Source organism: Haliotis rufescens, unplaced genomic scaffold (genome assembly GCF_023055435.1).
Source record: "Haliotis rufescens isolate VD_foot unplaced genomic scaffold, xgHalRufe1.0.p SCAF_1, whole genome shotgun sequence".
Classification (NCBI taxonomy): Eukaryota; Metazoa; Mollusca; class Gastropoda; order Lepetellida; family Haliotidae; genus Haliotis; species Haliotis rufescens.
In genome coordinates this window covers 29,761,718-29,775,014 of record NW_025963779.1, presented here as the reverse complement: position 1 = coordinate 29,775,014, position 13,297 = coordinate 29,761,718, and the positions used below count along the sequence as shown (strand labels likewise).

Sequence of the window (13,297 nt, the reverse complement as noted above, 5' to 3'; positions counted from 1 at the left end):
TGAGAGAACGGCAAATCAAGATGGTTATATTTTGGAAGAGGATTATGATCAAGATTATCTCCAGTTAGATGAACATTACACTGCCGACACTTTTAATAAATCAAGAGTTTCACAGGATAAACAGGTCAATAAAGTTGGCATGTCTTTATTGGAACTGTGTAAAACTTGGAATATCCACATTGTAAATGGACGAACTGCAAAAGATAAATATGGAGCATTTACATTTATTGGAAGAAATGGAGTAAGTCTTGTGGACTACTTCCTTGTGTCCACTGGCTTTTTTTCGTGTATAGTAGATATGGAAGTGGTAGCAATACCTACAGTGATCATCTACCTATTACATGTACATTACAGTTGCAACTTAAACCCATGAACTCACCTATGTCAGCTGATGTATTTTGTTATAAAAGAAATATAGAAGTTGAGGTGAAGGCTGCTGTGGAGTCGCATGATTGTAAACTTTTTTTGAGAAAGATTAGACAGTTGCTTTCGTCAAAAAGCGTTGATAGCGGTGGTATTTCAGCCCATATATGGTTTCAGTATTTTGAATCTTTATTAAATCCACAGAGTGAGTCGGGTGATCCAGAATTTGATGATTTAGTTAAGACTTATGTGGTAGGTCATAATGTTGAAAATTGTCAGTTGTGTAGGGATGAAACTATTGATTTTTTATCAAGTAGGATTACGGAAGGAGGTAATTACTTCAATTAAGAATTAAAAGCTGATAAAGCCCCAGGTATAGATGGTATTCCAGCTGAGTTTCTTAAGAATGCCCAATTATTGGCATCAGATTTTGTTGTATTATTTAATGTAGTCTTAGATAGTAGAGTTTTCCCTGAAACTTGGAATATTGGTGCAGTTATTCCCTTGTATAAGGGGAGACTTCGAGACCCAATCAACTTTAGAGCTATTTTGTTGTTAGGTGTTATGGGGAAAGTTTTTACTAATATTGTCGAATCAAGAATTAGGAAATGGGTAGAATTATTTGATAAAGTTGATGAATCACAGGCCGGTTTTAGAAAGGGACATGCAACTGTGGATTATATGTTTGTTCTTCAGTCACTATGTCAAAAATACCTTAGTAAACCAAATCACAGATTTTATGCAGTCTTCATTGATTTCAAAAAGGCATTTGACTTAGTTGATAGAGAAAAGTTATTATATAGGTTATTATTAAATGGATTTCATGGTAAATTATATTATGTTCTACAAAGTATGTATAGCCGTGTAAAGGCATGTGTTAAAATCGGTAGTAAGTATACTGAAACATTTTGTACTACATCTGGTGTTCGACAAGGGTGCATGATAAGTCCCATATTGTTTATATTTTTTATAAACCAGTTGACTGATGATATAAAGGAAGATTCAGACAGGGGAATATTTGTAAATCAGGATATTGAAGACATTTTACTGCTTTTATTTGCAGATGATGTGGTGTTGGTAGCGAATGCAGTTATTAATCTTCAAAAGCGGCTAAATAGTTTAGAAAAGTTCACTAAGAAATGGGGGTTAGAAGTTAATTTAGGTAAGTCAAATGTTGTTGTGTTTAGAAATGGAGGCACTCTCAGAGCTTGTGAAAAATGGTTCTATAAAGGAATTCAGTTATCGGCTGTTACATATTATAAATATTTAGGAATTGTTTTCTCTTCTCGTTTAGTTTGGTCAAAGGCATGTGAAACATTGGCGATCCAGGCTAGAAAATCTGCATTTTCTGTCATTCGAGTATTTTATAAGTTTCCAAATATTTCCTTTTCTGTTGCATGTAGAATTTTCGATACTAAAATATTACCGATTTTGACACATGGTTCCGAGATTTGGGGATTTAAATATAACGATAAAATAGAAAAGGTTCATAGGTTTATCCAAATATTCTTCCAGCAATGCGGTTCTCGGAGACTGTGGAAGAAATTATATATTTGTTGAGTGTTTCACAAAAGTTATCAAATATTGGTGTAAACTTTTAACCTTAGATTGTGGTAGATATCCCAGGGCTTGTTATGCCATGTTGAAATCACATGATAAGTTAGGAAGAGTAAACAGGGTCAGTCACGTTCGGGAAGTTTTGTTCAATTCAGGTTTTTCATATGTTTGGATTATGCAATCGTATGGTGCTGTGGATGCATTTCTGCAGCAGTGCAAACAACGGTGTAAGGATATTGGAATTCAAAATTGGCATAGTAAAGTAGAAAATTCTCTTTTTTTAGAAACTTATTCTAGTTTTAAGACACTGTTAACTCCCGAATCCTATATTCTACATTTAGAACACAAGGATTTGATAAGAATTATGTGTAAATTTAGATGCTCTTCTCACCACTTGAATATTCAAAAATTACAATCCTCAAATGATTTAAATTCCTCAAATGTATTAGAAAGTTTATGTGAAAAATGTGATTTGGCAGTATCATTTTGTATTGGTATGCCCGGCATACAGAAATAGTCGCCAACAATTTATTCCATCATATTTTCATAAATTTTCCTTCAGAGGATAAGTTTAAATTGTTAATGGCAATTATGTACATGATGTACATGTACAAAAAAGAATTGCTCTGTTCCTTAAGAGAAATTTAATTTCTTTATAGTCTGAAACTGAACAAACAAATCATTTTATGACATTTTGTTCCACCCATGCATGTTGTAATTGGATGAAATTTCACATTTTTCTATAAAATATGAATGGATCTTTTGTACTGTAGGCCACGAGGCCCATTAAACAGAAAAAACACTTCGAAATGTTATATATTAATAAGTATGTTAAACAGTGGAAACAAGAACCCATGCAAATATATGTTACTCTCAGGAGGTGTCTAGACATACACATAAGGGTTTCACGTTTGTCTACTACATTTCAAAGAGTGAAAATTCACAAAAACTCAACTTCGCTCAACTCAACTGGTGTGTCATCAAAGGGCGTGAGACCTGAATTGACTGAACACCAAATCAGTTTGGAATACCTCTTGCGTTTCAAAGGTAGTGGTTTTAATGGCTGAACATGTGACAGTAATGGCTTTTCAATTACACTTGACTTGAAATGTTTCGTCTTAATTTTATTGTATGCCTCTGTATCTAACTGTAAAAAGGTGCATATCAAAGCCCATTATGACTGAAAGCATCACATTCACTCGTAAAGCAGATCTCGGTAACAGACCGACATTCCTATTCAAGAAGTAGAAAGACATAAGCACATGGGTTTAACACTTGTCCCATGTCCATATAAGGAGATAGGTATACATCTCTCACAATGGCTATTTTCCACTATTGTTGTAATATACTACTCACAGTTTGCTACGGATTGTGTGCATCTGTTGAAATAGCCAAAGATAATATAGCGTGAAGACATTTTTGATGATCAAAACTTCGTTGTCATGTGCCACACAATGTCAACAGACAACATGTGACCAATAACCAGTCAGATCAGCCGTCAACATAATACTCTCTGACCAAAACGTCAATAAATCACGAAAACATCATTTTTATTCATTGTCCAAAAACAACTCCCAGAAGAGCGTATGTGATTCACGTGATGAGATCGCAGCCTGGCACCGTTGTCCCATGCCCCAAGTAAGTGTCCGGAAAGGAAGACTGTTCCACTCTTCAGTAAGAACACAGCCGAGTTGCCGGGAGGACAGGGCGTCGTGAGAGGGCGATATGCATCTCGTTCCACATGTGTTCCATGGGGTTGAGGTCTTGTGAACGGGCTGGCCACTCCGTGCAAACAATGCTATCCTGCTCTATGTAGGCATCAGCGGCCCTGGCACGATGAGGTCGTGCGTTATCGTCCATGGAGATAGTCCGGTCCGATACGGTTTCACGGACACATCCAGAAAGTCATCTCTGTAGCGCACACCAGTCATCGTACCTCGATATAGGACAGGGAGATCAGTTCTCCCAGCTCTACTGATCCCCCCAAATCATCACTGAGCCCCCTCCATGGAGCTGATGTTCGGCTACGTTGGAATCCTGTCTACGCCACAATCCGGCAGACGATCTGAGAAGTCTAGATAGTTTCTCGACTCGGTGAAAGCTAGTGGAGCCCAGTCCTGGCCTGACCAATTGAGGTGATCTTCAGCCTGATCATAAAGTACCAGCCTGTGACGGCGGATCAGTGGGATGTGAATGCATGCCCTCCGTGACCGCATACCAGCCTCACTGAGACAATTACGCACTATCCGAGTAGAAACGTTAAAGCCACTGGCGTTCCGCAGGTCATTTCATATCGATTCCATGCCCTGCTGATCACACTTTGGCTGACACCAAAGACGTTTGCATCGGGACGTTGTGTTAACCCAGAAAATCAGTCGACGATTTTATTGTCATAAGTAAAAGATTGGAACAGTAGGTATAATCCAAATTACATTTTGGGCAAACTATTGACATTAATGCAGATTAATTCTATGTATTGTGCATGTATATACACATATTAAACATGAACATGCTTATATAAAGTCACCAAATGTAATCTGTTTTTCCTGAACCGGCAAAGGTTTGCTTGTATTACCAATCCAGATTCATTCATGAAATAAAAAATATGGTAACTTTAAAACATACAGAAAGACATTGACTCAGAAAGTCTTTCCCATGACGCACTTGCTATTGTATGTTCACCTTGCCAGTTTGAGTGTGTGTTGTATAATTATGGATACTGTGATGTTATATCATGAAAATGAACTGATGTACATTACAAACCGCAAGACACCGTCTCCCCTCCTCTCCATGACAACACTAGTGTTATCTTTTGTTTGTTTGTTATTTAAGTGAACCTGACCACCCGATCCCGACAAGAGTTGCTGAGGACCAATTCTACTCCGGATCTTCACGAGTGAGATGCTGTTGGATTCCACATTGACAAACAGTAAACCCCGTCTTCAGTCGTGTGATATACACCTATCATATTCAATAAATAACGCGTCAATTTCGTCGTTCAGCGAACATCAAGTCGAGCGAGACGCAAAGACCTTGCTACAAATTTAAATTTCTGCAACAGTTTCCGTTGAATCGATCTTTTGTTATTGTGTTGAACATTGAATCTCCTTTATTCTCATGAATAAGACATACTGAGCAAATGTGAATACAGCTGAATGCCTTGCGCTGCTGACTGTGTTGACCTTGCCTCGGGCACAGAGCGTGTTATTGACGAGGCAAATAGAGCGGAACTGGACTAGAGAGGACAGGGATATCGATCTGGAAAACTGTCAGCTATGACCTTACAAAAGACCCTTGAAGATCCGGGGTAGAATACGTCTTCAGCAACCCATGCTTGCCATAAAAGGCGACTATGCTTGTAAGAGGCGACTAACGGGATCGGGTGATCAGGCTTGATGAATTGGTAAATGCATGTCATCGATCCCAATTGCGTGGATCGATGCTCATGATATCAATCACTGGATTGTCTGTTCCAGACTCGATTATTTACAGACCGCCGTCGCATAGCCGGAATATTGCTGAGTGCGGGGTTAAACAAACAAATAAACCTAAGCTTACAAAACGTTCATCCCCTGCGTCTTGGTTGAATAGAACATATTAATGAATTTGAAGCGTGGAGAAAACGCATAAATTCTGATCCAGATCTAAAACACTTTAAACAAGTTGATCCGAATATCTCGCCTCACAAAGCGTGGAGAATTGCTGACAGAAATCCAGATCTGAAGCAAGCTGCAACCTTGGTGATCCAGCTGTGTGGCAGTCTGGAGACCTGTGGAAATCAGGGTGTGTGTGACACGTGCAAGTGTCCACAAGGACTTGCTCGTTTATGTTGTGTATATTTGTCCACAGACCGAGCATCTCCGAGACAGATTGTGGTGTAGCACAGTCGACACTTGTCCTGTGCAAGTCCATAACAAGCAGGAGTGAGTGAGTGAGTTGGGTTTAACGCCGCTTTTAACACTATTCCAGTTATATCACGGCGTGTCAGCTTAATGTGGGAGGAAAGCCCGAAGTGATGCAGGTCTCAGACGTTTACCACTTCGGTGAAACCCACGAGCACGGGTATGGTGCTGACAAACCTAGAAACATAATTGGGGCGAACCAGGATTCGAACCCACAACTCTGCACAGCGAATCGCGGCGCCTTAGACGACTGGGCCACCTGTGCCCCCTAACAAGCAGGATATAGAGGTAGTTTGCCGTCTGCTAGCATGTGGGCCCCCAATCCCAGCAAATCCGGAAACTGCAGAGAACTTTGCAAACGCTGCAGTCAAAGGTCTCTTCCAATTGAAGACATACATTGACCTTGTGAAGAAACATAAAATATTTTCTGAAATGTGAGCAGGCATAGACTTAACATAGGAATGCCTATTTTTGTACACTTGTAAATACTGTATTTATATGTCTGTAACTCTCTTATGGTGGAGTAAAAGATGCCTATAGTTATTGACTCATACCTTAATGTTTGTCCCTTGTACAGTTTGTTGACTTTTGGGCTATTTACACATATCCGTTTTTAACCAGAATCCGAATCCACATCACACAACCTCCTACACCCGAGCTGTATGTTACATCACACACAACCTCCTACACCCGGCCCGTATGTTACATCACACACAACCTCCTACACCCGAGCTGTATGTTACATCTCACACAACCTCCTCCACCCGAGCTGTATGTTACATCACACACAACCTCCTACACCCGAGCTGTATGTTACATCACACACAACGTCCTACACCCGGCCCGTATGTTACATCACACAACCTCCTACACCCGGCCTGTGTGCTACATCACACACAACCTCCTACACCCGAGCTGTATGTTACATCTCACACAACCTCCTCCACCCGAGCTGTATGTTACATCACACACAACCTCCTACACCCGAGCTGTATGTTACATCTCACAGAACCTCCTACACCCGAGCTGTATGTTACATCACACACAACGTCCTACACCCGAGCTGTATGTTACATCTCACAGAACCTCCTACACCCGAGCTGTATGTTACATCACACACAACCTCCTACACCCGAGCTGTATGTTACATCTCACAGAACCTCCTACACCCGGCCCGCATGTTACATCACACACAACCTCCTACACCCGGCCTGTATGTTACATCACACACAACGTCCTACACCCGAGCTGTATGTTACATCACACACAACCTCCTACACCCGGCCTGTATGTTACATCACACACAACCTCCTACACCTGGCCTGTATGTTACATCACACACAACCTCCTACACCCGAGCTGTATGTTACATCACACACAACCTCCTACACCCAGCCTGTATGTTACATCTCACACAACCTCCTACACCCGGCCCGTATGTGACATCACAGAACCTCCTACACCCGGCCTGTATGTTACATCACACACAACCTCCTACACCCGGCCTGTATGTTACATCACACACAACCTCCTAAACCAGAGCTGTATGTTACATCACACACAACCTCCTACACCCGGCCTGTATGTTACATCACACACAACCTCCTACACCCGGCCTGTATGTTACATCACACACAACCTCCTACACCCGAGCTGTATGTTACATCACACACAACCTACTACACCCGGCCTGTATGTTACATCACACACAACCTCCTCCACCCGAGCTGTATGTTACATCACACACAACCTCCTACACCCGGCCTGTATGTTACATCACACACAACCTCCTACACCCGGCCTGTATGTTACATCACACACAACCTCCTACACCCGAGCTGTATGTTACATCACACACAACCTCCTACACCCGGCCTGTATGTTACATCTCACACAACCTCCTACACCCGGCCTGTATGTTACATCACACACAACCTCCTACACCCGGCCTGTATGTTACATCACACACAACCTCCTACACCCGAGCTGTATGTTACATCACACACAACCTCCCACACCCGGCCTGTATGTTACATCACACACAACCTCCTACACCCGAGCTGTATGTTACATCACACACAACCTCCTACACCCGAGCTGTATGTTACATCACACACAACCTCCTACACCCGGCCTGTATGTTACATCTCACACAACCTCCTACACCCGGCCCGCATGTTACATCACACACAACCTCCTACACCCGGCCTGTATGTTACATCACACACAACCTCCTCCACCCGGCCTGTATGTTACATCTCACACAACCTCCTACACCCGGCCTGTATGTGACATCGCAGAACCTCCTACACCCGGCCTGTATGTTACATCTCACACAACCTCCTACACCCGGCCCGCATGTTACATCACACACAACCTCCTCCACCCGGCCTGTATGTTACATCTCACACAACCTCCTACACCCGGCCTGTATGTGACATCACAGAACCTCCTACACCCGGCCTGTATGTTACATCTCACACAACCTCCTACACCCGGCCCGCATGTTACATCACACACAACCTCCTACACCCGAGCTGTATGTTACATCTCACACAACCTCCTACACCCGAGCTGTATGTTACATCACACACAACCTCCTACACCCGAGCTGTATGTTACATCACACACAACCTCCTACACCCGGCCTGTATGTTACATCTCACACAACCTCCTACACCCGAGCTGTATGTTACACCACACACAACCTCCTACACCCGGCCTGTACGTTACATCACACACAACCTCCTATACCAGGCCCGTATGTTACATCACACAACCTCCTACACCCGGCATGTATGTTACATCACACACAACCTCCTACACCCGGCCCGTATGTTACATCACACAACCTCCTACACCCGAGCTGTATGTTACATCTCACACAACCTCCTACACCCTGCCTGTATGTTACACCACACACAACCTCCTACACCCTGCCTGTATGTTACATCACACACAACCTCCTACACCCGGCCCGTATGTTACATCACACACAACGTCCAACACCCGGCCTGTATGTTACATAACACACAACCTCCTACACCGGCCCGTATGTTACATCTCACACAACCTCCTACACCCGGCCTGTATGTGACATCGCAGAACCTCCTACACCCGGCCTGTATGTTACATCTCACACAACCTCCTACACCCGGCCTGTATGTGACATCACAGAACCTCCTACACCCGGCCTGTATGTTACATCTCACACAACCTCCTACACCCGGCCTGTATGTTACATCTCACACAACCTCCTACACCCGGCCCGCATGTTACATCACACACAACCTCCTCCACCCGGCCTGTATGTTACATCTCACACAACCTCCTACACCCGGCCTGTATGTGACATCACAGAACCTCCTACACCCGGCCTGTATGTTACATCTCACACAACCTCCTACACCCGGCCCGCATGTTACATCACACACAACCTCCTACACCCGAGCTGTATGTTACATCTCACACAACCTCCTACACCCGAGCTGTATGTTACATCACACACAACCTCCTACACCCGAGCTGTATGTTACATCACACACAACCTCCTACACCCGGCCTGTATGTTACATCTCACACAACCTCCTACACCCGAGCTGTATGTTACACCACACACAACCTCCTACACCCGGCCTGTACGTTACATCACACACAACCTCCTATACCAGGCCCGTATGTTACATCACACAACCTCCTACACCCGGCATGTATGTTACATCACACACAACCTCCTACACCCGGCCCGTATGTTACATCACACAACCTCCTACACCCGAGCTGTATGTTACATCTCACACAACCTCCTACACCCTGCCTGTATGTTACACCACACACAACCTCCTACACCCTGCCTGTATGTTACATCACACACAACCTCCTACACCCGGCCCGTATGTTACATCACACACAACGTCCAACACCCGGCCTGTATGTTACATAACACACAACCTCCTACACCGGCCCGTATGTTTTATCACACACAACCTCCTACACCCAAGCTGAATGTTACGCCATTGTTTGTCAATCCCAACACAACTGGCATACCGGGCGTAACCGGTCACGTATGAACAACGCAATTTTTTAAGCACTTTGTAGCCAGAGCGGCCTTGTTTGCATGGTGCGTTTTTTTCAATCAACCAACACCGTATGAATAACAACGGCCAGGGCCAGACCTACATTCCTGATCTTGCAGAGATAAGTTTTGTCCATGTTTCGCCTTTCAATTTGATTTACCGTAAGCTTTTTCAATTCCTTTCATGTTTAATAAACACAAAAAAAGATTGAACGTGGGTTTGCGGTCCTTGACAAATGTTGAGTAATATATTAGTCTGAGTTATCACCTTTTATGGAACTTACTTTCATTTACAGCACAAACATGTTTTAAGTTACTTTAAACGTCTTTCTTGAATTGCAACACCAGAGGACCATAAGCCGATTTCCTGATCGCCATGTCGGATAAGGTTTTCTTTTAGAGACATCCTATATGATTTCGCTCAGGGATATACAAACTTTCACGATGACTGTTCGACTGACGTAAGCTCACTCCTATGTGTACAGTCAAGCGTGCCAAGAATCAGACATTACGTGATTAAGCTGCGCACGGACTAGTTGTGGGGTGCATGCAGTGTCTGTGGCAATTTTGCTCGCAGGGTTGTTGATTCGAGCGAGTTTACAAGTTACACAATTAATTTTTAAAACACGATTACTTTGGTCGTCGAAAATGTGAACTTTGAATAATGATAACAGATCGAAAGCAACCACATTTCTATACATTTTCATACCATACCCTGCTGCCGACGAAAACGTTGAATCAGGCATGTTCAATGTGTATTTGTGATTTGTTAGTAACGTCTTCGTCATTGACCAATACCCATTTAGCAAACGCAATCACGTATTCCCTCCCAAAAAATATATTTACCGACAAATACCCGAGTTCGTTATCATATAGGAAAACAACTTATTTGATATTTCTCAAAACAAACTGGCCTTCTTTCCCTAAATTGTTAGTAGCTTCACATTTGTAAGGGTCACAAAACTCACCTCGTCCTTTTTCTTCTTCTTACCAACGGCGGCAAGTAATTCGCTGTGGTTCCTGTCAACTTTCTCCGACAGCGCATCCACTGTTTGTTTCAAGGAATGCACCTGTAAGGCCGTATCTGTAGACATGGCTGGCACTTAACAATCCACGTCCAAGAAATCCTCACTTTCCAAGATCTAAAGATGTTGCGCAGAGGACGGACTCCACCGATTGTTGTCGACAAGGATTGATCGCTAGACCCCCGGGTAACCTACGGGTACGGTATTGTGGCGCTCTGTTCTCGTTTCAGGGCCAGAAACGGTTTTCCGACGTGCAAGAACAGGCTGCTGAATGAACTATTTGATGATATTCGGGATTCACGGAAGGATGGGTTTGGTTGTGATAACAAACTTGAGTCATGACTCATGTACTTGATTTACTGGGTGTGAACACGAGTGGTTATTGTTTTTTCATTGAACATCTACAGGACACACACGCACGCACGCACGCACGCACGCACGCCCCCACACAGGGGAGAGGGATAGACAGACACCCCAAAAAATGCTCGCTTACAGATTTGTTTGTTTGTTCTTTAACGCTGCACTCAGCAATATTCCAGCTCTATGACGGCGGTCTGTAAATACGTCTGGACCAGACAATCCAATGATTGACATCATGAGCATCTATCAACGCAATTTGGATACGATGACATGCATCAGGTAAGTCAGCGAGCCTGACCACCCGATTCCGTTAGTCGCCTCTTACATGCATAGTCGCCTTTTACGGCAAGCATGGGTTGTTGAAGACCAATTCTACCCCGGAACTTTACTCTCTCTCTCTCCCATTCGCTTTCACTCCTCTTGCACCCAGCCCCCACCCCCACCCTCTCTCTTTCTCTCCGAGCACCTGTTTATCTCACACTGACCGGTATGAATGAAGTGTACCGTACAGTGTAAACATATAAACCCTCTGGCAACATATATATTTTATAGGATAAGATATAGGATAACTTAAGCCTTGTGTTTTCTGAACCGGAGCGGTTTTATACAGGTGTTGGCAGTGTGACGAGAGGCCAGGTAATTTCTGTGATGTTTGTGATCGGAAACCGGTTTCATGGCTGTTGCAGGTAACGCCTTCGCTGCTGTTAATCTGTATGCTGTTATATTCATTCCAAAATAGGTCAAAGCTAACTCAGCAGTGTTAGATCTACAAGATTTCTTTAACAGTTATAGAATTGTACTAATGTCCGATAGCAAAACCGTGACCTTCTCCCCTGTTAATCGCGTGCACTTATTTGTAACTTCCACTCCATAAGCGGTTTAACAGGCATTCTCATAATCTTGTTCAAAACATCTCGAAAAGTAAAACAATCTTAACTAACTAACTAAATTTTAATTCTTGTCTTTGAAAGGCATTTAGAAGCGATACACATAAGGAAGAGAACTTATTGCTGACATTCACCTTATGAATGGGTACTAAGTATATACTCCTAAACTTTGTGTTCCTCATAATAAAAAAGTCGATATCCATAAGTTAATCCTTAAATCAATTCTAATGAAAGTAAGTGCAAAAACACTAGTGCCAGACAGAAACCCACTTGAAATGTTTCTCCATGTCGTAAATAAAAAAGCAAGTGAACAAATTTGGGAAATATGGGGGATAAATATTTCTGTAGCCCGGCCGAGGTCACTGCTTGTTAGATTTTTTGAATGACATATGCCCAATGAATATCTCAAATACTTTTCATTAAACAGGGTTGAAATCGAGCAAATCTGAAGTTGGTATGAGATATAAATGTAAGTAGTTATATGGAGTCGTCTTAATGCCGACCAAAAGACTGAATGTCGGGTATCTGGGCGACATCACCAACCCAATGTAACACAGCACCTTTCACCCATGAGACTTGTAGCAAACAGACGATACCTCAGAGTGTATCGTGTTACACCCGAGGGAGCAAGGGGGACTTAACGGCGTGTGTTGTGTAGGGTAAGATATATCAATTACTATAGTGGTATTTACCCCATATGTACCACAAGAACACAAATCAGAACACTTAAATCAGTCCCACAGTCTTAACATTAAATTAGTAGTGACTTCTGCGATCTCTTTGTAATAATTGTGTGCATTGGCGTACAGCAAATGCCTTGCTGAAATACATTTCGTCTCTCTTATGAAAAGCCGGGAATGCTCCCGTCTTCGTCTTTTTACATTTGTAAGCACGAGGAAAAAAAGATTTTTCACGTCAAATGTCGATCATGCTGAGAATTGTTACAGATTCGCATGGCCACCCTTTCGTGTGAATTTGGGAACCCTGGTAATTGCACATAATCGGGAATCTGTCGAGGATTGCACAATGGCCACAGCCATACAGTAAATCCAAGATGGCGGACTCACAAATGACGTTCGTTCTTTGAGCCGAGGGGGCACGGGTGTCTAGGCGCCGCGATTCGCTGTG

At 42.9% G+C, this 13,297-nt stretch overlaps 1 protein-coding gene across 1 annotated transcript in view; it reads right to left on the bottom strand.

Annotated features, from left to right (window-relative positions):
- The window catches only part of LOC124114095 (sodium- and chloride-dependent neutral and basic amino acid transporter B(0+)-like), a 38,762-nt gene extending 27,537 nt beyond the window's left edge, over positions 1-11,225 (bottom strand). Inside the window, exon 1 of the mRNA XM_046474648.2 lies at positions 10,866-11,225. Within this exon, the coding sequence (XP_046330604.2) occupies positions 10,866-10,991 (126 nt within the window). The 5' untranslated portion in view covers positions 10,992-11,225. The remainder of the gene's footprint in view (positions 1-10,865) is intronic.
- Between the last annotated feature and the right edge of the window lie 2,072 nt (positions 11,226-13,297).